This window comes from Larus michahellis, chromosome 15, assembly GCF_964199755.1.
Source record: "Larus michahellis chromosome 15, bLarMic1.1, whole genome shotgun sequence".
Lineage (NCBI taxonomy): Eukaryota > Metazoa > Chordata > Aves > Charadriiformes > Laridae > Larus > Larus michahellis.
Window position 1 is genome coordinate 1437679 of NC_133910.1, and position 27025 is coordinate 1464703.

A 27025-nucleotide genomic window follows, 5' to 3' on the forward strand; every position below is an offset into this window, starting at 1 on the left:
GCTTGGGGAAAAAAAAAAAATAAACAGGATTGCAGGCAAGAACAGAATCTCTGTTTTCTGATGAAAAATACAGTGTCAACCCCTGTCAGGAATTACCCTCTGCTGATCCCACATCCCCCCGCACACCTGAAGCGTGGGCACTGCAGCCTCCAGCCACACCATCAGCGACACTGTCTCAGTGTCCTGCAGCTGTGGTGACAACACCCATGACACGTAGGCACAAAGACAACAAGTCTATATTCCTCATGGACAAGAAACACAGACAGACACATAGAAATCACAGTAACATCTTTATTGTAAAAATGCTTAATGTCCAAGAGTTTCTGGAGTACAACAGGACCTCCCTTTGTTTCAGGTACTTTTTTCATTTCATAATGCATAAGAATTATTTTGTTACATACAGGACAGATTTTTTTTTTTTTTTAACATTCTCTCAAGAGTCTTTCTGTGTTCCAGTTTAAAATGTGAGGAGTCACAGAAAAAACCCCCAACAGACAAGGCATTCAGCATTCTAATTCAGCTTCTCCTTGAAAACAACCTCTAAAAACCACGTCAGCAGCTCAGCATACACATGATTAAAGCACATTGGAACTGACGTTTCAACAGAGAAAGCACTTTAGAAAGAGCAAAAGAAATATCCTTTCTTTATAGCACAGTGCAATTTAAAATGAGCGTGCACCTGTACCAGCGAGCAATACTCACAAAGATACAACACAGTTTGTTCTCAGACATAAAACCCGACTGACAGGAATGGAATGACCCATAAAACACTGCGCGAAAATACTTACAGAATTGAGTGTCAAGGAGAAACACTTAATTTATACTAAAAATGGGAATTACCGGGGCACATGCAAAATGAGGTAATCGGAACGGTCATTAGCTGGTGTGCATGTGCAAAAGGCTCATTACTTAGGTGCACGCAGATACACTCGATACCTGAAAACTCTGCCATTGACATTTAGATGCTTTCTTTGGCAAACATGCGCCTACTTACAAACTGTGTTTACCCTCAAAGCCATTTTTATACTTCCCCAACATTCTGTATACAGCTTCACGTCAGGAATTACAGAAAGCCACAGAAGTTATTCAAAAGATTTATGTTTAATAAAATAGCATTGGCAATTCCTCTGCAGAGGCAGATGCATGAAATAACAACATTCCAGGTGAGGCACCTTCCTCCACACCTTCCTTAACGCCTGGTTTAGGGTAAAAGTAGAGTGCTCCTCTAGCAAAGGCCGCCCGGCAGCCCAGCCAGAGCACCCTCAGGAAGGGTGGAAGGGCTTTGGCGTGTCCAGCGCCGGCGCCCGCCTGGCACGAGCTTGGGGGGCGGCATCCAAAGGCTGAACAGGAACAATCAGCTGTGGATCACGGCCACCCTGGGATCCCTCGGCCAGGGATGAGTTCACAAGCTAGAAATGTTCTGGCAATTAGCGTCCTTAATTAGCTGACACTTTACATTACAGTTAATAATATATTTAAAAGGAAGGCACCTAAATAATTATTTCATAAGTGAAAGAATGGTGGAAAACTAACTGGCCGGAAACTGTAGAAGCAGAGGCTGGTGTTTTACTGTGTACGCTGGTTATGCTGAGACTAAGTCTTTTTTTGGTTTTGGTTAAGCGTTAAATTCTACCTCTTATTACTTTCAGGCACTTTTAAAAAGAGTACCCCTTTGAGAGCTATGGTATACATTAAACAGAAAACAGAAAAGCAAAATAAATGTTTGTTATAGCCAGGAAGAGCAGAGGCTTGTTGTGAAAAAAATTCACATCATCTATTTCTTTTTTTTTTTTTAAATTAAAAAATACAGGTCACTACGGCTGTAAAGAGCAATCAGACTAAGCTGCATATTTACTTATGTTTTCTTGGAATGGCACCAGCGAGCCTAGACACACAAACCAGACTGTTCTGCTTGGGAAAAAACACCTCAGGCAACGCATACACACAGCACCATCCCTACCTACAGCAGACCCTCTCTGCGAGCTGGCTGGAGGATGCAATTGCTGAACTGGATCTTCTAACCAGCACAGGATTAGGGGAAAGACGGATCAAACTGATTCTTCAGTTGTGCACACAATGTAAAAATAAAACCAAAAAAACCTCTCGATTCCACCAGCACAAAGAAGATACCTAACAAGGCACTGAAGAGATTTAATCTTCTTGAAAGCAAAGCTGATTTATTAGGCCATGACTGGCTCTTTTACATAATTGTATGCACAGCAAAGAAGAAATATAAAATCCGTTTGGTACCTGCAAGGTATTCATCTTCATTCACATCCAAGTCTACAAAACAGACGGAGGTAAAAGGCATAGCCTTCACAGCTACCAAACAGAACTGGTGAGCACGCATGTGTGTGTAAACACAGCTGCTGCAAGGATTTGGCATCAATCTGACACTGCGAAGCAATGTGGTTTTTTTAATAGCGCACTTCATACCGACATTTTAGTAATGTCGGTTCTTATAATGGATCTGACAGACAGACATCTGATTTGAGGGGGAAAGGCCTCCCTGCTCTTCAAGAATTTCCTAGCATTTCCGCTTTGTTTTCATCGAGTACAAAGGGAGAAGGGAAGTCTTTGTTCTTCATGTACGCCTCCAGACCCTGAGAATGTGTGAAAACAGTACCGTTAGGTGGTAAATGCATCAGACTGGTTACCCGCAGTATTTTTAAGTCTACGTAATGTCCTCAAAAGTTAAATGGTCTTGGGAAGGACAGACAACAGCAAGAGTTTCCCCAGAGCAGAGATGGAAAGCATTTCAGCCCCAAGCCTGGGGTTCATGAAGGACAAGCACCGATGAACCATAAAACAACGGATCTCAGAAACAAGCTTCCTGGGGAGGGGCAGGCATGGGAAGGCGCATCCTTAACTCACGTTAGAATAATCCTAGCAGAGAAATGTCAACTTAAATTGCCTTGTTTTCATTTCGTTCTTACAACCCAGTCGTAACTCATCACAATTGACTGTGATGAGTTTGCTACCTGCATGCACAAACCTAGCAAAAATGTAATGTTTTATGATCACTCTTCTCCACGGTGCCCCCACATCCTCCTGCAACTCATTCTCACCCTGTCTGTCCGACACAGGGAAGCTCCTCTTCTCACTACTGAATGGCAGCAGCTTTCCCAGGACCAATTATTTTCAGAGGGACAAACTTGAGAAACCCGTTCTAAGATGTGGTTTCTCTAAAGCCAATGCACACATCACTTCTCATTCACTCACCACGGGAGACGGACACAAATTAGCATACAACTGAATACAGTGACCCCATGGATTTTGTAATTTGAATATTCGGCACTTTTCATAGAATCATAGAACCATAGGGTTGGCAGGGACCTCTGGAGATCACCCAGTCCCACCCCCGGCCAGAGCAGGGTCACCCAGAGCAGGTGGCACAGGAACGCCTCCAGGCGGGGTTGGAATGTCTCCAGAGACGGAGACTCCCCCACCTCTCTGGGCAGCCTGTGCCAGGGCTCTGCCACCCTCACAGCAAAGAAGTTCCTCCTCATGTTGAGGTGGAACTTCCCATGCTCAAGTTTGTGCCCATTACCCCTTGTCCTGTCCCCGGGCACCACTGAAAAGAGCCTGGCCCCATCCTCCTGACACCCCCCCTTTCAGTATTTATCAGCGTTGATAAGATCCCCCCTCAGCCGTCTTTTTTCCAGACTGAAGAGACCCAAACCCCTCAGCCTTTCTTCATCAGAGAGGTGTTCGAGTTCCCTCAGCATCTTGGCAGCCCTTTGCTGTCCCCTCTCCAGCAGTTCCCTGTCCCTCTTGACCCGGGGAACCCAGAACTGGACCCAGTGCTCCAGGTGCGGCCTCCCCAGGGCAGAGCAGAGGGGGAGGATGACCTCCCTCCACCTGCTGGCCACACTCTTCTTGATGCACCCCAGGATGCCATTGGCCTTCTTGGCCACAAGGGCCCATTGCTGGCTCGTGGGCATCCCGTTGTCCCCCAGGACTCCCAGGTCTCTTTCCACAGAGCTGCTCTCCAGCAGGTCAGCCCCAACCTGTCCTGGTGCGGGGGGTTATTCCTCCCCAGGTGCAGCACCCTGCACTTGCCCTTGTTGAATTATTCATAAGATCTCAAAGTATTTGTGAGTCTCAATGAAACTGTGCAGCCTTGTTGCAAATCTCATTTTACAGATGGCTAAAACTGAGAGTGAACAAACTGATGAAGAGTAAACCATAATGGAACCACAAAGAGAACTCAGAGTCCTAGTTCCCTTGATCTTACCCTGCCCAGGCTAAAGAAATCCCCCGTCGTGTTTGGAAGGAAATCAGATGCATACCTGCACACTCTTAAAAATACCTCCATAGTTATTCTCACCTCTCCAAAGTAAGACACTAACGGAGAAATCTCACACACAGCTGGAGGGTCTTCAGTTCCTGAGAGACTAGAGAAGAGAACACAGGATTAACCTCTTGCTACGCTTAAAAAACAGGGCATCTTCTTCAAAAGATCATCAAGAACAGGATATCCAGAAGGATAAGACATTTGATATATTCATATGCACCAGACATTATTCGAACACGAAGTGTGAATATAAAACAGAATTAGCAGCTCCCAAACGTTTCTCATCAAAACAAGAACATCGCTTTTATAGAGGTGCTTTTCAAGTTAAGATGAACAGCTTGTGGGTTTATTAAACTATGAGCTGATGAAGTAATAGCCCCATGGAGTAAAAGCAGCTTCTTCATTCAGTGTGATGCAGGAAGAATCTGAATTGGTAATTGCTGTAATAGCCGATCCCTAAGCCCACCTGAGAATCTTGCTGGGCTTTATGCACTGGGGCTATATTCAGAAAAGCTGGCGAGAACTACAAATTACAATTCCTTGGGCTGGCCAGATCCAGAATGATGGAAAAGGCTGCCCCTGCCTAACAAGCTCCTATAGAAGGAGTCAACTCACGACCCCAAGGGCAGGAATGTCTGCCAGAGATAAACTCCAGAGCACTGTGTAGAGCACTCACGATCGCGGATGGAGCAGGAGCTGCAACGGACATTACTCTGCATGTTCAGAAAGGCCAGCTGAATGAAAACCATGCCAAGTCACCCTGTGATCAAACTAATGCCTGGTTTCGTAGAGCACAGTACATGCCATTACCCAGCTGGCACGGTTGGGCAGCCACAGGCAGAGAAGCTGCAGAGAAGGTCACAGAGCTCCGTACCTGAGTTTCTCCGGTATCCTGCAACCATTTTCATCCAGAAATCTGGCCCCAGCCTTGAGAGCCCAGCGGTAATGCTGGGCCAGGAGGGCTTGCCGAGCAGTGGTAGGAGTGTCTTTGTCAGCTGTGTCTGCATTTTTTAGTGGCGAGAACTCCTCTTCTCTCAGAACTTCAAATGCCACAAAATTCCTACCGACAAAGGGGAGAAAACAGTGATAACGAAAAACAAAGCTAGCCATCAGCCCTGTTGATACAACAGCTTTCATGGGGACAGACTCATATATATTTTAGGGAGCATCGATGTATGCAGCCTGGGACAGTCAAGCTAAGGGAAGCCCACCTCCCATCTGAAGAGCGAAGAAGTACCAGGGCTGTATGATGGAAAAACACAAGAAGCCTGGTCTCTTTGGGAACCTAACAGCAGCCTCACGACCCTCCAGAGCCGCGCACAGGTGAGAGGAAAAGCGAGAGTTCTGCAGAGATCCCCCAGAAACCTCCCCAGGCACTAGGAGACTCGCGCAAAGAGTCTCAGCTGAGAACACGGCAAGCTGGAGAGAGCAGCGATGCCTGAAGCTCGGACCCAGCGCCCAGCTGTGCGGCTCCCGTCAGAGCGCCGCAGCCCTGCTCCAAGAAACAGCCGCTCTGCTTGGGAGCCTGTAGGCAAGGATCAACCGAGGACACCAGTTCCCAGGGATGAATATGCAATATAGGAGGATTCGCAGTTGAATGTTAGGTACGGCTGTTTACCAGAAACGGGAATGCAATCAAAAATGCCACAGCAGCATCTCTGCGTTTCTGCATTTCACGTGTGAAGAGCAGCTGCCAAGCTGGTTTTGCAGTGTTATTAAAAAAGCACAAGGAATCACCGCTTGCAAATGAGCCCTCTCAAAGCTCAGAACTCAGCACCATTTCCATCACGATGGTTTTTTGCCTTTGGTTCTTTACTGAACATATGTCAGGAAACGGAGACCAGTTCAAACCTTGAGCTCTCTACCTTAAAGTAATCCTCTAAAAAGAAAACTACTATCCCCAAACAAAGATAATTCAGTTTGCCTGCGGTCTCTTTTTGCCATTTGTTTAAGCCTAAACCAGAAACTTTATTGCTGAATTCGAGACCTTGGAATATAGGTATTATAAGAGCACTTATCCTAAATTCCTAAATTATTAAAGTCCCACATTCCCTAAACACTAAGTACCCCTGACTGCGCTAACACTACGTCACAGCGCTCCCAGCTATGTTTTAGAGCTTGGCAAGTCAACACTGACAGTTCCCCACAGCAACAGTAACTCGGCCCCACAGTGCTCAAGCAACTGGTTTTGGAGCACAAAGGGCGTGGGCTGAGGGATTTGGGTCTCTTCAGTCTGGAAAAAAGACGACTGAGGGGGGATCTTATCAACGCTGATAAATACTGAAAGGGGGGGTGTCAGGAGGATGGGGCCAGGCTCTGCTCAGTGGTGCCCGGGGACAGGACAAGGGGCAACGGGCACAAACTTGAGCATGGGAAGTTCCACCTCAACATGAGGAGGAACTTCTTTGCTGTGAGGGTGGCAGAGCCCTGGCACAGGCTGCCCAGAGAGGTGGGGGAGTCTCCGTCTCTGGAGACATTCCAACCCCGCCTGGACGCGTTCCTGTGCCACCTGCTCTGGGTGACCCTGCTCTGGCCGGGGGTGGGACTGGGTGATCTCCAGAGGGCCCTTCCAACCCCCGCCAGCCTGGGATTCTGTAACACCCACCGAAAACCAGAGCTGCAGTTGCCATGGAAGCCACAATCCTGAAAGACCCGATTTCTGTGAGTCTGAATTGTATTAAATGTTGGCTTTGCGCCTCATCTCTTTTTTTTTTTTTTTTTTTTCCCCTCTTTCAGAGGGCTGGCAGAGGCCAGGCCAGCCAACACATCCTCGGTGGAACAAACAGTTCTGGGAGCATGGTCAGAGCAGCGTGGCTGCCGCCGAGCGCTCTGTGACCGCACTGGGAGCATGTTGTGCTGGAGCTTGGTGTAGATACAACAGCCTTTCTGACAACCCACAAACCACACACTCCCTTGGCAAGGTCTGTTACAACCTCGAGTCATTCAAACAAACATTGAGAAAGGGAAGAAAAAAATAAAATCATGTCTACCACTAACTTAGAGAACTGGAACACATCAAACACAAACTTCTCCAGCTTTATCCCGTTCGGTTTTAGCGGTTTTACCAGATTTCCCTCCTCGTCAATGTAGGGCACCTTCTTTATGGCTACGTGATGCCTCAGCTGCGGCTCGTATTTCCTGCAAAAGGAGAAGTAATAAGTTCATTTACTTTGTGCCCATTTAGAAAAAAGGAGTACTCTTCTGGGAAGTGGATGGTTTATTACTGCTCTGGGTCATCTCTCAACTGTTGTGGGCATTGCTCTCTCCAAATTGATCCAAGTCACACCGAGGGAACACCTCACTGAGCAGAGCAGCCCAGCCAGCCGCACCCCCCGCACCAGTGGGACAGGACAGGGTAAAGCAAGAGGAGAGGGAGGACCCAGTGTCGAGCTGAAACTGCAGGCAGAGATAAAAAAAGGTAACCCAAATTGTTATCTGACCAGGATGACAACAGAGCAGAGCAGATCCCTCTCACAAGGGTGGATCAAGCTCTTCAGGAAGGTCGTGTCCCTGCTCGCTGAATCCCCAGCATCACATCCTCGTCTCCCAACATCAAGGTGCAGAGTCCTGCCCCAGTTTCACCCTCTCCCCCAAGCTCCGTTGTCCCAAGGGATGGCCTGGGTGACGCTCCCACTGAAAATCCTCAGTGTGGGGCTGCATCGCTGCCCACGTCACTGACCACACTGCTGCCCATACGGCTGCTCACCCTTGCAGGCCCGGGAAGGTCACGCGCTGGTATAGCTCAACCGATTTAGCTACAGCAAAGCATGCAACCTCTTCATTGGGCAAGGCCTGAAGAGCATGCTGGGGCTGTCAGAAGGGGCACACCGCTGTTTCAAATTGTTTGGAGGAGAGGGGAGGTGAAGAGCAGAGCAAGAGGTACTATAACTGAAATTACAGAGTGGGAAATGGGAACGCCCCCCCTCTTGGAGGCATTTCTGGGCTGCGCGGCTGCCCAGCGGGTCTGCTGGAACTTACTGGGCCACCATCTCCAGGAACTCAACCGTGAAGAAATGGTTGCAGATATTGCCAGTGCTGTACTTCAGCCTCCCGTCGGGGTTTCGCTGCTGTGCAGTCTCCAGGCTGATCTCACTGTACTCCACCACCTGGTAGACGCCATCCACACAGCACACCACCCCAACAGGCTCTGTGGGGTACGCCTTCTCCACCACCTGCAGCCACGGGACGGAGGACTATTACAAGGAGGAAGAAAACATCAGCACTATTCCAACTCCCGCTTACAAACGACCCTCCAGGACTGGTGCACGCTGACCCTCCAGCACCTCAGGAGCACAGGCAGTGCTGGGTGTACGGAGTAGCCTGGAGGCACACCGTGCCCAACAACTGGGACTAAAACCCAGTACTCGACCGCTAGATTGCACAGACGCTCAGAAGACAAAGCAATTAAAAGAAACCAGCATACTGTGGGGCGTTTTTCTTATCAAGGACTGGGACCTGGCGTTAAATGAAAAATGTTTGCAGCTGTTAGCCTTCAGCTCCCTGTTTGCATGAACACTGTTATTGATTAAAGTAATATAAATCTCTCCTCAGCCACCTGCTGCTTTAGGGTGATGTCCTGGTTTGAGGCAAAACAGAACCAATTTAGTGTCCAGCCCAGCCCAAACCAGGACAGATGACAAAACCAGGCTGGTCTGGCTTTCCCCACCTTCCACAGCGGGGCATAAAGGAATGCCTACGTTAGACTTGAAGGTGCATTTATAAAACACAACCCAGTCCAATATGGCTTCTAGACAGCCCAAGTGCCTTTGCAGAACGGGCAGGGCACAAAGGGGAAGCAATTCCAGTTTGTAGTTTCCTGTGCAGTTACCGTCCCTGCTCTAATTGAAGTTTATTTTCCGCAGTACTCTAGGAAGAGGGGAGGAGGACACCCGCAGGCAGGGATTCTGAATGCAACGCAGGCAGCAAGCGGCTCCTCTAAATCCGCTTGAAGTGTGCTGCGGAACAGAGGGCCGAACACCCCGGTTCTTCTAAGCTCACCCCGGCCAGCAGCTTCCAAGTGTAATCAGACCTTAACCCTCGGTGGGAAAACGGCCCAGCTTAGCACCACCTCACCTTTGCACCGCAATCTGCCCCTTGGGAAACACAGAAGCCTATAAAGGCTGGATCTGCCATTTTCACGAGGATATTGTCCACACAGTATACGTGCACATACTGGATTCCACGCTGCTTCATGTCGTCCAAGATCTTATTATCCACCAAAGCACGGTATAAGCCACCGTTGCCATCTACAATGCAAGAGAAAAGAGAAAGCCCCGGTTAATTAGTGACTTCGCAGGTTTTTTTGCAGCTAAGAGCAAAAGCTGAAAGTCCTGAACAAACTTTCTTTAACAGGAGAGCAGGGAATGCTTTCTAGCCAAGAGTCAGTGCTTCCAGATTCTACTTCCCGCTCTGCACAACAGTTCAGGCAAGGCTGGTCCCCTGCAGGCCCCAGCTCCCTCACCTGCAGCGTGGGACCGTGGGGACCGGCCTCACAGACAAGCGTTACAGGACTTTACGAAGCCTTATCCTCAGAAGGTGAACACTAAAGGGCAAAACATTACGCAGAGGGTTGGAAAAGCTTGTTACATTTCTTCTCTTCCAGTGCAGAGCAAAAGCATAATTAAAACTCAGCCCGGAGAAAGAGACTAAAAAAAATCTTATTCTCTGTTTGTCTTCCCCCCTGCAACTTCCCAATGCCTTTTTAAAGGTTTGAACTGCAGCTGCATGAAAGACACCTGCACGTCTGCCCATCGCAGATCGCCCTTTCACGGTTCCTCCTTTGACACCCCTGTCAGCTCAGGAAAACCACTCTGAGGCCACAAAACCGCATCACTGCAATACGGCCCCAACCAGGCTGCCTCCACCGAGCTTCTTACGGTGTCCAGATTAAGAGAAGACGAGAACTTTACTTGGTGAGACACTGCCATTCATTTTGGCTAGAGTAAATCTTCTTGCTGCTTTTTTACCCGTTTCCAGCCTCAAATAGGAGCCCGGCTCCTGACAGCTTCACCCCTGGGAGGCAGCCCCCCAGGGACCTCGCGCACAGCCCTGCCGACGCACGTTGTTCCTAACCTGCACCACTCCTAATCCTGCCAGTACTCCCAGGCTTCCACAAAAAACAGGTGCCCTGGGCAAATCTCCAGCAAGAACTAACCAGAGATTGCTACACTATTGATCACCAGCCTGAAACACTTAATTGAACCCTCCCACGCTAATCAGAAGCATTAACACTGACCTCCATTGACTACTCCACGTGCCGAGGCTGGATGATGGCTAGTAACAATTATCAACGTACATTCCATCACTGTACCATGTAAGAGGGAACAGCAGGGTACCTGGAGCCATAGCAATTTTCCCCTTCTCCTCCAAGATGGCCTTCCCATCAAAGGTGACGGCGGGCAGCATCCTCTGTTCAAACATGACCACGTTGGACCTATCCAGGTTGAAGTAGTTGTGTTCTACAAAGAACTCCTCTGTCGGCCCCAGCGTGAACTCACTCGTCATGATATACCTGGGAAGGAACGGGTGCTGAGCGATGAGCAAGAAAAGCACAAGCAAAAGACAAAACTACAAATGAAACGTAAAAAGGAGGAAACCCGAAAGTGTTAAATGAGAAACACTGCAGTATCCTGCGGTATGCGACCGAGCCGGAGAGCTCTCCTCCGGCGCTCATCCCACAGGAAGGCTGCACAGGGTCTTGTGCACGATTCTAACCCCGGGCTTCGCTCCAGCCACAACAGAAGAGCCTTTCCCTAAATGTGAATGACATCTGGATACACGAATGAGCTGGAAAACAAGGCAAAGGACACTACAACAGCCTCGTTCACCCTAGATTCGAGCTGATGTTAAGTTTCTTAAGCTTAAAGAAGCATTGACCAGCATGAGGTACCGAGACCGAGCTGCGAATCCCCAGACGCTCAGTCTGCCAGCACCTCCTCTGTGCCAAGACAAACAGACACATTTTCAAATGCTGCCTGCACGGTTTGTTTTTCTCTTAAGTTTCTCTGTTTCCTCCTCTTCTTCCAGCTCCATTGCTGCTCTCTCTCCCTCCAATATTTTCCTTCTTCAACCGTGGCTAAGGGCCATCTTCATCATCTACCTGGCAAGCACTTCAACAGCTATTGGCACAGGTATAGGGGTCCTCCGCCAGCATGCCAGGGGTATCGCTCCCTTGCACAGCAGAGCCTGGACCTCGCACTCCCCCTGATTTACACCTCTGCAGCACAGCATAGCCTGGCCTCTGGTGTACTGTAGCAGCCACCTGCCCCCTCAGCCCGGGGAGAGGAACACCGTCAGCAGATGTTGTACCCTGGAGAGGAACACCGTCAGCAGATGTTGTACCCTGCGAACACCAATCCTGGCTTCCAGCAGCACCAGAGATGGTGCGTTTGCAATTCAGGCCATGCATGCATGGCTTCCGAAAGAAACACAACATGGACTCAAATCACCTTTGATCTCCAATTTGTAAAACAACGTGCTACCCTGAAGACCTCTGACACCTGCTCTTTCACTCTTCCCCAGCCTGGCTCAGACCAGACAGTGATTTCACAAAGGTATCTGTAGTCTAACGAAGACCACTTAGCCGAAAACACTCCAAGCAGCCTGTCCCAGTGCCTTCCTCTCTCTCACCCACCACATCCCATCGGGAATTCATATTTTGCACCTTGCACAGAGCTAGTCTCTTTTGAAGCCTGAAGGCTTTTGAAAGCTAGGAGCGGCCAGGAGAGACAGCAGAGAGCTGTAAACAACAACAGCAGGAGGTGGCCTGAAAATGGAGCACAACAAGCATTTACTGCTGCGAGGGGAAGAGCTTTTTTTGCTGCAGCAGAAATTGCAGGCAAGGGGAGGCAGGGGGTCTTGGAAGGTGAGCTCTAGGCAATCTCTCCCTCCATGCAGGAATCTGAGGAAGCACAGCACAAACGGATGAAAACCCTTGCAAAGCATCTGAAACAGGCACCGGGAAGTGCTGTTCATAGTGTTGTCACGGACCGTTCTTGAAGAGACGGCATGGTGCAGCAGTGAGGGTAGTGGTCAGCCATTCAAGGGCAGTGCTCGGACCCTCAGGTCTGCAGACACGAACCCGTCACTTCCCACCCCTGCGCACCCTCCCCCAGCTGCTGGCATCGCACATCCTGCGGACAAAAGGCTCTCCCCTGACGTGTCTCCATACGGCACCCAGTAAAGTGCTTCTAGAAGACGACGTGGGCAAGACTGCGACACAGAGAGCCCTGCACAGTAGGTCTATGGCTCCAGGTCACCTACCAGGGGACGGCACACTTGCAGTGGTGCCTCTGGCCCGCGAGCTGCTCCACTTTGCGGATTCTTTCTGCTTGGATCTGATACAAGGTCTTGCCACTGGGCAACCCCACGTCGTACATGCCCTTGGGATAGCTCACTCCCAGGCGAGTTCCTTGTCCTCCAGCCAGGAGCAGCACTGCCACCTTGTTCTGCGAGATCTGATGCAAGCCTAAATGGGAGAAAGAACCCCAAGGGAACGTAAGAACCACAAACGTAATCAACACCCCGTGCTCTTCTCCTGAGCCTTTCTGCAGAGCTCAGGCAACAGCCAGAAGCTGCCAGTGCAGTGTCCGCTGCTGGCGGCTCAGAGAGAAATACAACGCTGCACGCAATATGAAAAAATTCATTTCACCTCTTCCATGCAGCAGTTTCCTCTGTCCGGAGAGTGGGGAATGTCCCTCCAGGTTTTCAAGGCTTAAAGGTCCCTTCAAGGATAAAGCCACAGCTGACCTGACCTAGGGCGGGGTACGGTCCTGTTCCAAATCAGGGTTGGACCACAGACCTCCCGAGGTCCCTTATCACCAGTGTTTCTACATTCCAAACAAGCAAAGTCTCATCATTTTCAGTAAACCGTGGGCACTTCTGGAATCTGCCTTAATCAACTATCTCTACTTGTGCTTCAGCTTCTGTTTGGCTGCAGTCAGGACTAACACAGCCAAGCCTGCAGAAGCCACAACTCCCACAATCTAATTAAAAAGAGTGTCATCTCTCCCAACAAACCAGGAGAATCCAGGACTTGGGGAAGAACCAGACCACCTAATAAACACCCAGCTCATTGTCTTTGTTCCCTGCCTTCTCTCAAGCCAGCAATACAGTAACGACTGACAACCATGAGAAAGATTTTTCCTTATGTGCTGGTTTTGGCTGGGACAGAGGTCATTTTCTTCATAGTAGCCAGTATGGGGCTGGTTTGGATTTGTGCTGGAAACAGCGTTGATAACACAGGGACGTTTTAGTTATTGCTGAGCAGTGCTGGCACAGCACCAAGGCCTTTTCTGCCTCTCACCGGCGAGGGCTGGGGGTGCACAGAAAGCTGGGAGGGGACACGGCCGGGACAGCTGCCCCCAGCTGCCCAAAGGCTGTCCCACGCCGTGGAGCATCGTGCTCGGCATGGAAAGCTGGGGGAAGGAGAAGGAAGGGGGGGGTCGTTCGGAGGGATCACATTTGTCTTCCCAAGTCACCGTTACGCGTGATGGAGCCCGGCTTTCCTGGAGATGGCTGAACACCTGCCTGCGATGGGGAGCAGTGAGTGAATTTCTTGTTTTGCTTTCCTCGTGCACAGCCTTTGCTTTCCCTGTTAAACTGTCTTAATCTCAACCCATGAGTTTTCTCCCTTTTACCCTTCTGGTTCTCTCCCCCATCCCGCTGGGGGCGAGTGAGCAAGCGGCTGCATGGTGCTTAGTTAAACCTGTGCTGGTGTTAAACCAGAACACCTTAGGGAACACTTTGTGCTCCTCCAGGAACGTACTGAGCTCTGGGACTGCCCAGGTCAAAAGCCACAGCTCTGCTGCTGCTCTCAGAGCCTTTTGCAACCCAACACAAGAAGTCAACACCCCATGGCCGAGCCTGACACTGCTTCACCCCAACCTCCGGGGAGAGGACAAACACCCAACTTTTAACCACATCTGGGACTAAAAAAATTCCTGACTTGGACTGAAAGACACAGGGACCACAGATACGAAATTAGAAGACAAGCAGGATTGTTTTCATGCTCATCTTTAAATAATTGGCTGTTTAAATAAGCAATAGAGGGAAAATACCAATTTCTGCTTTAACAACCTGACTTGGTTTTAATTCTGCTCAAAAATCTAGCTTTCAGCAATAAAAACAGACATCAGCCATCCATGACATTGCAGCAATGCTATTGACCTCCCCACGCTTACAAGTTTCAGTCCCACCACAGCAGTAACACCATGTTTCTGCCGAAAAGGCCGGTAACGCCCGCCCAGGCACGCCGAAGGGAGCCGCTCAGGCAGCCCTGCCGTCGCTCCGCTGCAGAGCCTGTGAGCTCACAGGGCCACCTCTGGAGACCTGCAGTCCACCCTCCCGCTCCCAGTGGGATTAGGAGAGCTCTCTAGGGGGAAACCTGTGCTAAAGGTGGAAGTCCTGAGATTTCAAAGTTTCAGGAGGTCCTCAGATAGAGGGGGAAGCTTGTATGGCTCTAAACTTAAAAGGCACAGAGGATAGCACTGGGTGAGCTGTACGGCGATGAAAATAAAACAAGCACAATCTTACACAACAAACCCCAAGCAGTTAGCAGCTCCTTTGCACCTTTACTGAACTTCCCATTGCAAAAGACTAATGGTACAGAGCAGGGGCTCTAAGGTATGACATACGGCACTAGTACTTGCCCCGGTCCTCGGCCGTGGTTTGCCGCCGCCTGCTCGGCAGGCGATTGCCAGAGCACAGCTCCGTCACGGGAAGGGCCCGAGCAAGGGGCTGCCGGAGCGTGGCTCCAGGCCTCCCGGCACCGGCTCGGGTGGTGGCTGTCCCCCACCGAGACCTGGCAAAGAGGCACAAACTGGCACAGGAGGGAAGCGCGCGGGTGAGACCTGCGCCCTGCACACCAGCCTGGCTCGCGGCAGCCACACAGCCCTCGGGAACACAAACCTGGGGAAAACATCCTTTCCCACCAGGCTGCTCTCCCCTCCCTTCTCTCTCCTCCCCACGCAGACGCAGTTTCAGCAAACCCACAGCCAGCCCAGCACCAGGCTAGCTGGGGGTGCTCAGCACCCAGCTGGCTCTTGGGTCCACATCCCTGCTAGGACCAGCCCCACCATCGCCGTGCCCTGGAGCAACAGCTGCGGGATGGAGCGGGGAGGAATGACAGGCCAGTGGCGGGGTCAGCAGCGATGACAAAATCACCAGTGGGGAGAGGGAGGGAAAGTGATCGCGGTTAGAAAGGAAAGCCAAACTCTTCAGTTTGGGTCACTCTGTTGTGGCAGCCACCCCCTGTCCTGCGGCAGGGCAGGGAGAGGACAGTCATGGCTGCAGAGTCGTGAGTGAGGACAGCGTTGCACAGATCCTGCCCATTCCCTTCCCCTCCTTTATCCCAGGAAAAGGAATAACAACTGTCACAGTCCTGCTGAGCTCAACCAGCACGGGGAGCTGACTCACCGCTCCGCAAGGAAATGCATTTCGCTTGGCCAATCTATGCCTGAGCAAGCCTAATCTTGGCCTCTCCACCGCAATGTCTCTCCTAAAACAAGATAAATAGCAGCGTCTGAGCAAAGAAAAGCCCTTGGCCACGACCACCGGCGAGAGTGTCCTTCCTGTCATTCCCATAGGCAAGGATGACACTGGATAAGTCACTTTCCCAGTGATTCCCAACTGCATTTAAAACCCACAGCAGATGGACACGGTCCTGGAAACGTGGTGATGGGAAGGACTCAATGTCATCATGCCACAGCTGCCCAAGGCTGAATGAGTACCACCAGACGGCAGCGTGAGACCACCACGTGCAGCTGCGCAGGCCCAGCAAGCCCAGTGAGTGCATCCTACTGGGCAGAAGACCTAAGGTGGTGAGAGATAGATATATATACATATACATATACACACGTCACTGTCCAGCTGGCTCCAGCTTGCTCCTCAGGATGCAAGCAGATACCTGGCTGCACCACACAGCTGCACCAGTTGTGCCACACCAGTGCCCCAGGGCACCAGTGTGGAGGGCCACCAGGGCAGCAGCATGGAAGGAAACATACAACCTTCCTCCAGCATCAAGACAACCGACAGTTCCCCAGGAAAGCAAACCTGAAGCTCTCTAACGATCTGAACAGCCTTGGACTGTTGAAGGCTGAGGCACGGGGTTAGTAAAATCAACGTGCCCAGTCACATCCCCCTCAGGTCCGCTCCAGGTGGGGACACTGCATGGATAACACTGACTGGGCAGAGCAAGGCACGGTGCAGCTGCAGCACGTTCATCGTTGACCTCCATCAACCCCCTGCCTGGTGTCACGTCCCACTCCCAGGAAAGAGGGAGGGTGAGTGACTTCAGATTCGTTAACTCTCAGCCGTGCAGACTAAGGTGAGATAAATCTCAAGGCCCACATGGAAACATTTATTAGCTTACCAAAATGGTTAGTGTCGGTCTTCACAAGTCCACGATAAGTGGTCAGGTACATAACAAATGATGGCAAGTGGTGAGGTGTGCATCGCGTCACTGAACAACAGCTGTAGGACAACTTACGGCGAGCGGTATTTGAGGTCGTACTTAAGGTCGTTACTTCACAACTCTAACCGTTACTTAACAATTCTAAGAGAAAAGAGAAACTGAGGGATAGAGAAAGGAAAAGACGGAGAAAAAGACAGAGATAAAGAGATCACCAGCCCTGGTTCCAGCCTCTTTCTCAGGGAATCTTCCCAGGCATAAACTTCTTCTTTCTTGGAAAAATCTTCCCAGGCACAATCTTCTTTCTTGGGAAGAATCTTCCCAGGCAGTATCTTCTCCTTTGTTTCTTCTTTGTTCCCTAGGGGCACTTATTTTCCCCTTTTCTGTTTGCTGAATCAGCACGGCCCACCCCCCTTGCCCAGGACAGCCTCCTCTGGGCTTTCTCCCTTCTCCCAGGTGATGTGTGGCACGATGTGGGTGGAGACACGAGTGCCATGGTCATACATGTTTAGCATGATCTCTGTAATCGTCATTGGCATATGCAGGGTGTGCGCTTCCATATGCATTTCGCAGATAATGAAGCAAAGGTCACTCATCGGACACAATGGCCTTGAGAACTGAGAACTAGCGAGCTCACCACACGAGTGGCAGAACCATCCTGGCTTCACCAGACAGGTCTCCCACACTTTCAGGCGCCAGAAGCGTGAGCCTTATCGGTTCTTTGAAGGCCAGGCCTGCGTTATTTACTTCCTTGCGAGTGTTCGAGGCGTTCCACTGAAGGCTTGGAGGGGCTCCTGCCCCTCGGCAGGGAATTTACACTCCGTCCCTTACACCTGGACACAGCACCGCCCCACGCTCCGCAGTGCTCACCCTTACCTGAGCCTGGCCGTACCACAGGGGTGGGGCAGCGCCGCAGCAGCACTGCACCAGGCTGGTGGGCTCCTTCCACCAAACCCGACCCAAAACAGCCCAGAGGAAAAAAAAATAAAAAAATAAAAAATTAAGGAAGAGAAGGATTTATGGAGATCAAAAAAAGATCTAAAAAAAATCCCCTGCGGGACACTTCCAAACTGTTCTGTTTCAAAAAGGCAATAAAAACATTTTAAAAACCCTGCATAATCTAGAACAGAAATCGCTTGAGCTAAAGTATTTCACATTGATTTAAAACAAAGCTGTCTGAGGTCTGAACTTGGCATTTGCTGGTCTCAGCTGCTGCAGCTCGGGGAGCGCTGCTGCGGGGTGCGAGTGGACCAAGTCAGGCGCTCGCCCCACTCCATCCCTGCTGCAGCCCCGCCGGGCTGGCGCCCACGCGCACGCTCTGGTCCCAGCGCAATGGACCACATCCCACCCATCTCCAACTCGAGCTTGACGCACAGCAACAGACTGCGACCAAGGGGCATCACTCCTGTGAAGCTCTGGAGCCAACGCTGTATCGAAAAAGCCTGCGAGGTCCCACTTTGTCACGCAGCATCGAGCACAAGCCGCTGGGATCCTTGGCTGCAACTCAAGGGGTGTCAGGGCTGGCACCGCTCCCCTAAAACGGGGCTGGCCCAGAGATGGCTCCTTCCAGGTAGCTGTAGAGGGCAATGGGGTCTCCCCTCAGCCTCCTCTTCTCCAAGCTAAACGTGCCCAGCTCCCTCAGCCTCTCCTCACATGCCCTGGTCTCCAGACCCCTCACCAGCCTGGTCGCTCTCCTCTGGACACGCTCCAGCACCTCAATGTCCCTCTTGTACAGCGGGGCCCAGAACTGGACACAGCACTCGAGGTGAGACCTCACCAGTGCCCAGTCCAGAGGCACCATCCCTTCCCTGCCCCTGCTGGCCACACTGTTCCTGATACAAGCCAGAATGCTGTTGGCCTTCTCGGCCACCTGGGCACACTGCTGGCTCATGTTAAGCTGGCTCCACCAGCACCCCAGGTCCTTTTCTGCCGGGCAGCTTTCCAGCCCCTCTGCCCCAAGCCTGTGGCGTTGCTGGGGGTTGTTGTGACCGAAATGCAGGACCCGGCACTTGGCCTTATTAAACCTCACACAGTTGGCCTTGGCCCATGGATCCAGCCTGTCCAGGGCCCTCTGGAGAGCCTTCCTACCCTCCAGCAGATCAACTCTCCCACCCAGTTTGGTGTCATCTGCAAACTTACTGAGGGTGCACTCAATCCCCTCATCCAGATCATTGATAAAGATATTAAACAAAACCGGCCCCAAAACTGAGCCCTGAGGGACACCACTGGTGACCAGCCGCCAAGAGGATTTCACCCCATTGATCACAACTCCCTGGGATGGGATCTGCCCAATGGTGACTTGGCATCTCACACCCACCTCCCTGAGGGGCCTCTCACTGCGGGGACGAAACCTTGACCTAAGCAGGATGAACCCGAGTCCAAAGCAATGCCACTGATAACATCAACAGCCTCATTCTCTTTTTCTCTTCCCAAAATCCAGCAGCCTGACGGGGGCTGTATTCGCGTGAGAGGGCTGACCACAGCACACGTGAAAAACCCAGCAAGGCAACTCTCCTTCCCATCATTTATGGCATTCCCAGTTATTTACGATGCAACCCTACAACTACCGGGGAGTTTTTCCAAGGTTCTGATCTTAGGTTCCCATGAAAACGAATATCCCCCCAAATTTGAGTAAGTAGGTCTGCTCTGACTTACCAGCTGTAAAACTACTAATATTCACAATTAAAGTTCATAACAACTGACTCATCTTGCTGCACGTTCCTGCAGTAAATGGAAATATGTATCCCTCTCGAAAAACCACGCACCTTATTTTCTGCAGCATGAGAAATCCGAACAGCCGAACCAAACAAAAAAGGGAAGATGTGTTGGCTGTTAGATAGCCAGCAATGCTGCAGTAAGTCTTATTCTGCATAGAAAGTAAAAAATAAAAAAAAAAAAAAAAATAGATTTTGCAGGAAGAACAGATTGATCTTGCAAGAACAGACGGAATTCTCCTGCATCAGCCCGATCACAACAGCAGTCAGCAAGAGAATAAAGCAAAAAACCCAAAATCCTTAATTTTTCAGGGCAGTCGGCTAACCGGCACGGCTCAGCGAATGCTCTGATGAAACGGGAGCTACACTGCGGCCCACGCCCAGGAGTTAAGATTTCATTAATAAAACATTTACAGAATGTAAAAGTGTCTGTGCTTGACCTACAACATCACCTCTAAGGCTGCCCACAAAAACGTGATTGCTTAATTTTTCTATTTAAGATCTGAAAGCAAATCTGACCAGGCTGAGCTGTACTGTCACAGAGACAATAATAATGCTATTTATTTTTTTTTTTTAACAATGAAAAAATACCTTGGCTGTTGCCAAGACTAAGTTTTGAGTTGCCTGGTTCTTTTAACCACCATTTTTATCACAAAAAAGGGGGCAGGGGGAAGGGAGAGGCGTCATTTCGGTTGTTCAGTCTTTGCAGAGGACGCGCTGCAGGTGGGAGCCGCTGGGAACACGGACACCCCTGGGCAGAGCACGGTTGAGCTCAGCCCCGGGGAGACCCCGGCCCCGCAGCCGAGGGCTCTCCCAGCTGCCCAGCCTCGGGGACGGCCAGCAGCGCTCGGGACCGCTCCCTCTGCTCTCGTCCAGCTCGGCACCGCCAGCAGCTCGCTGGAACCGAGAGCCTTTGGAGCCTGCATCCCTCAGGAGCCCACAATCCCCACAAAGCCTGTGCCACCGCCAGCGGCTCTTCTGGGAAAAGCCATGCAGGGCCACAGGGACGCATCCGGGGATGAGGCCACATCCGCAGGGACACGCCAGCGCTGCTCGGGTTCAGCGGCACAAAGTCTCGCTCCTGATTGTCCTCCCCTGGGAAATAAAACCAAAGGCCAATTCCAATCTCCAGCATTAAAATGGATCACAAAAACAAACCAAAGGGAAACAGAAGAACCGTGTCCCCCTCTCCTGGTAGAAATTAAAAAACGCTGCCTGCAGGACTGATGTGGCTTGGGGCCAGCCGGACATCGGGGCCAGGTGACTTGTGCGTGGTGCTGGTGGTCCCAACCACGCTGGACCTTCTGGACTCCTGCAAGCACCGCTGGCAGCAAGTGAGGCCAGCCCGGCCCAGTTTGCCTTCCCTTCCCTGCTGCAGACGGCAGCACAAGGCAGATACACTGGCTCCTTGCTGGCCTGGCACGGCGTTAGACGAAGGACCCAGTTTGGTAAAATTCTTAAATTTAACTGTGCAGCCCTGACCTAGACCCACCAGCCACTAGAATACACGGGTTCCCTTCCTCCTCACTGCAACACCCTCAAGCAAAAGGCAGGGACCACCATCCGAGCGGGCCCCCTACCAAAGCCAGCTTAGGGCTGGGCAGCGGCCACGACACCGGCAGGGCACTGACACCCTCCTCTGCTCGGCTGGAGATGTCAGCACGGCCGCTGGAAATACTGGTTTAACCGAGCACACGTGGCCTCTGGGTCACCAGAGTTTCCTCCTGCTCCCTCCATCCCCGCTCAGCCCCAGGAGCAGAGTCTGATGCGGAAGAAAAGCTCCCCTGCCGCTTCTATTTTTGTTTGGAAATGTTTACTCCCCTGCCCCACGCATCCCCCCACCTCTTTGCTGGCAGGTTTGGGTCAAGGCTGTGCAGACACTTGCCACAATTTACACACGCGTCTCTCCAACCACAGCGCGTTTTTTCTGGCTTCCCTTTTTTAATGATGATTATTTTTTAACAGCATACAAGGAAGGAGGGGAGACACGTCTGAACGTTTGTAAATAAATGAAATAGAGCGTGCACTTGGAAAAAAGCACAGGATGTCAGTGCAAGACGTACGTGCTGCGGGGGGAGAACAGCCCCCCACACCCAGCCACCACCTCCCCCATCACCCCCATCTTTCACACGCCCACGGGGTGACCAGGAAAAGCCGCCAGCATCCACCGGGCCCCAAAAACCAAGGATGTTGGGCTTTCCTGGGCTTCTTCCACACTGCCCGACCGCTCTGCTCCCAGATCCCGTCTCCCTCCCCCCTTGGATGGGGCTCCGTGCCATCCCCAGCCGTGCCAGCCGCTAACACGGCACCTGCCTTCGCACCCGTCAGCGCTCCGGGAGGGCAGCCCTGTGCCGCCGCGCAGCCGCCGGCCTCGGCAGCGATGGGAGCCCCCGCGCCCCCCTCCCCGGGGCCTCATCCAAGGGATTTCACAGCCGAGAGCGGAAATCCAGCGCCTCAGCCCCGAAGTGCCGCCGCAGCCCCTGCCGCGCTCAGGGCCCGGTACAGCCGGAACCCCCGATCTCTCCCCTCCCCGCCCGCCTGGCCTCCCCCCTGCCCGGCCCCAAGCCCGCTGCCACCCCGCGGGTGCCGCCGCACAGCCCGGCCCTGCCCCGGGACCCCGCGCCGGCCACGGCTCCGCGGGGCGGTTGTGGCTGCCGCGCCGGGGCAGGGACCCGGCCCGGCCCGGCCAGCCGGGCTTCAGGCAGCCCCGGGTGGTTTTCGAGGACAAACCTCAGCGGTTTTGGCACGGCGGGCGGGCGGCGCTGGGGAGCCCGCCGGGACGGAGCCCCCCCCGCGCCCCCTCCCGCGGCCGGCGGGGCGGCCCCGCGCCCCGCTCACCTTCCGCCTCCCAGCGCTCCAGCGCGGCGGGGCCGCTGCGGCGGGCGCTGCCCAGCAGGCGGGCGGGGAGAGGCTCCATCCGTCCGTCCAGGCGCTCCGGCGGGCCGCGCTGGCGGGCCCCGGCCGCCGCCGCCAGCCGGCAGTGCTCGCCCAGCTCCGGCGGCAGCGCGGCCAGCAGCGCCCCGCGCTCCGCCGGGCCCAGCTCGGCCCAGAAGCGCAGCAGGTGGCTCTGCCCGCAGCCCGCCAGCCGCGCCCGCGCCTCCTCGGGCGGCCCCATGGCCACCGGCCCCCGGCCTCCGCTCGCCGCCGGCAGGGACCGGCGGGGGCGGGGCGCGGAGGGCGGGATCGCGACATGGAGGCCGGGGCGGGCACTGCCCGAGTTCGGCTCCTCCGCCGCCCCGAGGCCCCCCCGCGGCTCGCCCGGGGACTGTCCGGAGCTTGCCTCTTGCCCTGCCCGGTGCTTGCCCGGTGCCCTTGCCCTGCCCGGCGAGGCGGGCTGCCTTCGGCCGGCGCAGCGTCTCCCCCACGGCCAAATTCGCAGCCTTCCCGCGGTGGGCTGTGCCAGCCGGTGGGAGATGTTGTTTGGCTGCTGGGCTGTACCTGACGGGGACCCCAGGGGTGCTGGGACCTTCCTGCCCGGGAAAGTCTCATGCCCCTTCTTGCGCCCGCGCTTGCAGAATGGGGAAGCTCGTGGGGTTCCTTCAGCACAGCTCGTGCCACCCCACCTCAGCCCTGACGCCTGCTGCAGGCTCAGGGCCCCCAGCCCAAGTCCAGCTGCCCAGCGGAGACGCAGCACCGGCAGCGGTGAAGTCGCTTGACGCAAAACCCTAAAGACCAAGGCTGGGTCAGGAGGCACGGAGTGTCTGCAGCCCCTGCAGGGGTCACAGGCTGCCAAGAGTAGGGTCGGTGCAATGCCCTACGCTCCTGCCCTCGAGCCCCCAGTATATTCAGTGCCCTGTTGCCACTGGGCAGCATGGCACTAACTCCCTGTCCCTGCCGTTGGCCAGTGTCTGTGACACCCTGCCTGCAGTTGGAGCATGGATGGGCAAAAGGAGACAAAAAGACAGACAGACAGATGGCTGCTCAGACACAGGCCTACCTAGGGAGGTGTGTGACCGGAGTCAGGGGAGCTGGACCCCATCCGGATGTGACCATCAGGTCAGGAAGAATCCCTGATGGTTGTCAAAGCTTCTGTTTCACACCTTGCTTCCTATTTTATGTGACTCAAACACAGCTGCTGCTTGGGCAGAGGCTTGGGGTCTTGCTCTGCTCCCCTTCACACAAACTCCTGCCCTGCCATGGTGGCATTCCCTGCCTGCCCGGTGTGCAAATGGGTGCAGGTCCTTCCACACACGTGGTGCCTGTGTAACCATCGCCCCTTGGTTGGCAGAAAAGGCTCTGTCAGATCCAAATTACAAATCCAGCCCTGCCTTTTCCTGCAGAACTTGTACAGCCCTTGCTGCTTCGCCTGGAGGGAACCCCAGCATGGAGCCATGGGATCCCGGAGCCGTGGGATCGCGGCTCTCCTAGAGGAACCACAGTGAATCATGCTGCTGCTGGGGAACGCGCTCCCACCCCTCAAATCCAGCCATCCACCAGAACGGGTTTGTCCTGCTGCACAGGGTCCCCCGGGGTTAATTCCACAACCCATTGCCCCGGTGTGGGGAGAAATTTCCTTCTGTAAAGCGATAAAAACAATGGCAGGTTGGATCAGATACCGGGACAACCTGGGAGAGCAGGAAGGAGGTATGCTTGGGCCAAAGTAAACACAAATGTGCAGGTGGAACAGCAAATTCACCATTAAAAAAGCTCCAGCATCCCAAAAGCGGAGGCACAGCAAAGACTGCTCCATCGGGGTAAGATGTGCTACCAGGAGAGAGGCAGAGCTTCTTATTTTTAGGGCCCCACTTCAGACTTCAATACATAAGTATCCACCAATATGTTCCCCAGAGAAATGCAGTTTTACAGTCATTCCCTGGACGAGATGAAAGGCTGGGTAGTTTAGGGCTGTGGCATGACTGTTACCACACACTGCCCTGAGCCACTGCTGTGATAGCTGTCATCGGCAGCAGCAGCAGAGGGGAATTTATAACAGGACAGAGCAATTTCTGGATGGTTTCTAAGTGGAGCACTTGCAGCATCTGTCACACTTCCATTTAAGCCCCTACATTTAAACTCCTTGTGCTGAGACCCCATCAGCTGGAAGGGCGGGAGCTGAGACTGGACGGCGTGACTGCTGTTTCCAACCAACACAGATTCTTGCTCTGCAGACCCAGGCACGTCGCAGAGCGAGCAAACCAACCCACCACCCCCCGGACAGCTTATTTTAGCTTCCCGCCCGCCGCCCTTCTCCCAGCCCTCGTGACAGCCAGCAAGCCGCCAGGCGGCCACCAGGCTTCCTGCTCACCGGCCTGTGAGGGAAAAAACAGTCTGGAGGAAAGAAGAGTAACTTTGTGGGAAGTGCCCGGCCCCCTCCAAAGCAAACAGAGCACGTCCTCAAGAGGCCCCGTAAGCAGTGAGATGGAAAACAGGATGGCATCTCAGAGCTGGGAAGATCAAACAAGATAGCCCTTCCCCAAAGGAAAATCCGCTGCGTCTGACCGACCACATCCCCACGCCGTTTGTAGCCTCTGCCCAGAGGGTTCCTGGGCACAGACGCATTTCTGGGTTGACACTTTGGTAGCCCACTGGAAGTAATTCCCTGCACCCGCTCAGCTTTGGGGCTGAAGGAAGGGGTTAACACCAATTGCGCTTGATGAACGGGACAGTGACGGGTAGGTAGCACCAGACCTTGGCATCTGGACTGTTGGTTGAACAGCTCCTGGTCTGGTTTTAACCGAGCCCCAACCAACAGTTCCTGGGTATGGTCTGGAAACCTGCGCTGGCTGGAGACAAGCCCACGCTGGCTGTGGCACTGCTTTGGCCGGCAGCGTGACAGGCAGTGGCGGGCCGTGTCGTGCTGGCTGTGCTGTGTGCTGGGCAGCAGCGTGCAGGCACTGAGCCCACACCTGGTTCCCCACCAGACCTTGCTGTCCCCCAGGAGAACACAGCGGCAGGGGCTCACAGCAGCTGCTCGAATGTGGTCACCGGGAGAAAACCTCACGGCTGCAGCCACCATGTGTCCTCTTGCAGAGTCAAGATTCACATGTGAACATCTGCGTGCTGCTGAAGTCAGCACGGGGCTTCATCTGCTGCCACAGTCAGCCAGCATCACCCGTAGAAGGTCAGTGTCATGCAGGAAGGTGCCCCAGTCTCCACCAGCAGCACCCCATTCCCCCAGTGGTCCAGTGGTCTGCTGTGACCTCTCCTCCAAGGGAGGCAACGCAGGTTGGTGGGACACACCAGCCTTCCAGGGGACATCAGACAGCCCGTGCCCTCCCCAGAGAGGGGCACTTGTGCCCTGGGTGCCACCACACCAGAGCCATGACCGCCAGTGCCTGTGGGCCAGCAGTGAGGGAGAGTTGGGCCAGGCTTGAACGGCCCCTGGTCCTTCCCGGTAGCTTGGAGGAAGGAGAACTGAACGACTGCGTTGCTTATGTTAAAAAAAAACAAATATGGCTCTGTCAATCAGAGGAGCCTGGGCTGGCCCCAAGATAAACTATTCAGTGAGGGGGGGGAACCAAAAAAACCCAAACCAAAACAACCCCCAAAAAGCCTTTTCCAAGAATTTTCAAAATCTCCCAAACCTCGTTCACCCCACCGTGCCAAGGCTGAAAACACTGACCTGTTTCACGGCAGCCTCTTGAGGGCACTTTGCCGTGAAAGCGCGGTGAGACCGGAGCTGCACCGGGCGGCTGTATCCCAGCTCGCTGTTGCCAGAGCAGAAAGCTCCACATGGAGGAGCGAGAGTATTTCAGCTGAACCACCAGACACAGTCAATGCCAGGGATTCTTTCGGATACCTCTGGATTGTTTTCCTGGTGGGATAGACCTGCCAGGCAGGGAAACGGGACAAGTGACATTAAGGTCCTTTTGAATTCTCCCTATTATTCCTGGCTGTTCCAGCAAGCCCATAGATGTGGGAGGAACCTAGGGAAAACCTCATTTTCCTGCAGATTTAGCCTTCGCTGAGCAAAACAGCCCAAGACCTGAGCAGTGTCACATTCAGTGCCTTGTTTCTGGAGCAAAAAGGGGAGGGATGATGCGCTGGTTCCTTCTCCCTGTATCCACCGCAGGCGTGAACCTGTTCAGTCAGACACGGCAAAGCCAAGCAGAGATGTCAAAACAGGTAGGACAGGTCTGGGAAATGTATGAAAATAAATGGTTTAAAGAAAAGCAGGCTGTGAAAAGCCCAACCGTAGCGCAGAGGAGACCAGCCAGAGCAGGTCCTTGATAGAGAAGAGCTCAATGAGGGTCTCCAGGGGCTGCTGTGATTTACCTGGCAGCCTGGGTCTGACAGAATCACAGAATCACAGAATCTTAGTGGTTGGAAGAGACCTCTGAGATCACCGAGTCCAACCACAAAAAAAAAAAAAAAAAAAAAGCGCACCCACCTACTAAACTCCACACCCACAACCCCACACACAACACCCCACCACAAACAATAATCTTGGGCACTAGAGCATGCCCTGAAGAGCCATGTCTACACGTTTCTTGAATACCTCCAGGGATGGTGACTCCACCACCTCCCTAACGCGGCTGACGCGGCTGAGAAACTCCGGAGAGGAGAAGTGTCAAGAATGGGCTCGGGAGCCTGCGGGACCATGGTGCTGAAGACACCCGGGATGGAGTCCCAGTGCCTGTCCCGGACAGGGAAACTGATGGTGAG

General features: G+C 53.1%; 1 protein-coding gene across 1 annotated transcript; it reads right to left on the reverse strand.

Annotated features, from left to right (window-relative positions):
* Positions 1 to 277: 277 nt before the first annotated feature.
* On the reverse strand, positions 278 to 22581 carry UAP1L1 (UDP-N-acetylglucosamine pyrophosphorylase 1 like 1). Its single transcript, XM_074608556.1, has 9 exons — positions 22259 to 22581; positions 12560 to 12764; positions 10633 to 10808; positions 9371 to 9543; positions 8276 to 8469; positions 7295 to 7435; positions 5172 to 5357; positions 4331 to 4397; positions 278 to 2603 (listed from the first exon to the last, which is right to left on the reverse strand). The coding sequence occupies exons 1-9, from the start codon at positions 22533 to 22535 to the stop codon at positions 2517 to 2519; spliced, it is 1506 nt and encodes a 501-aa protein (XP_074464657.1). The 5' UTR covers positions 22536 to 22581; the 3' UTR covers positions 278 to 2516.
* Between the last annotated feature and the right edge of the window lie 4444 nt (positions 22582 to 27025).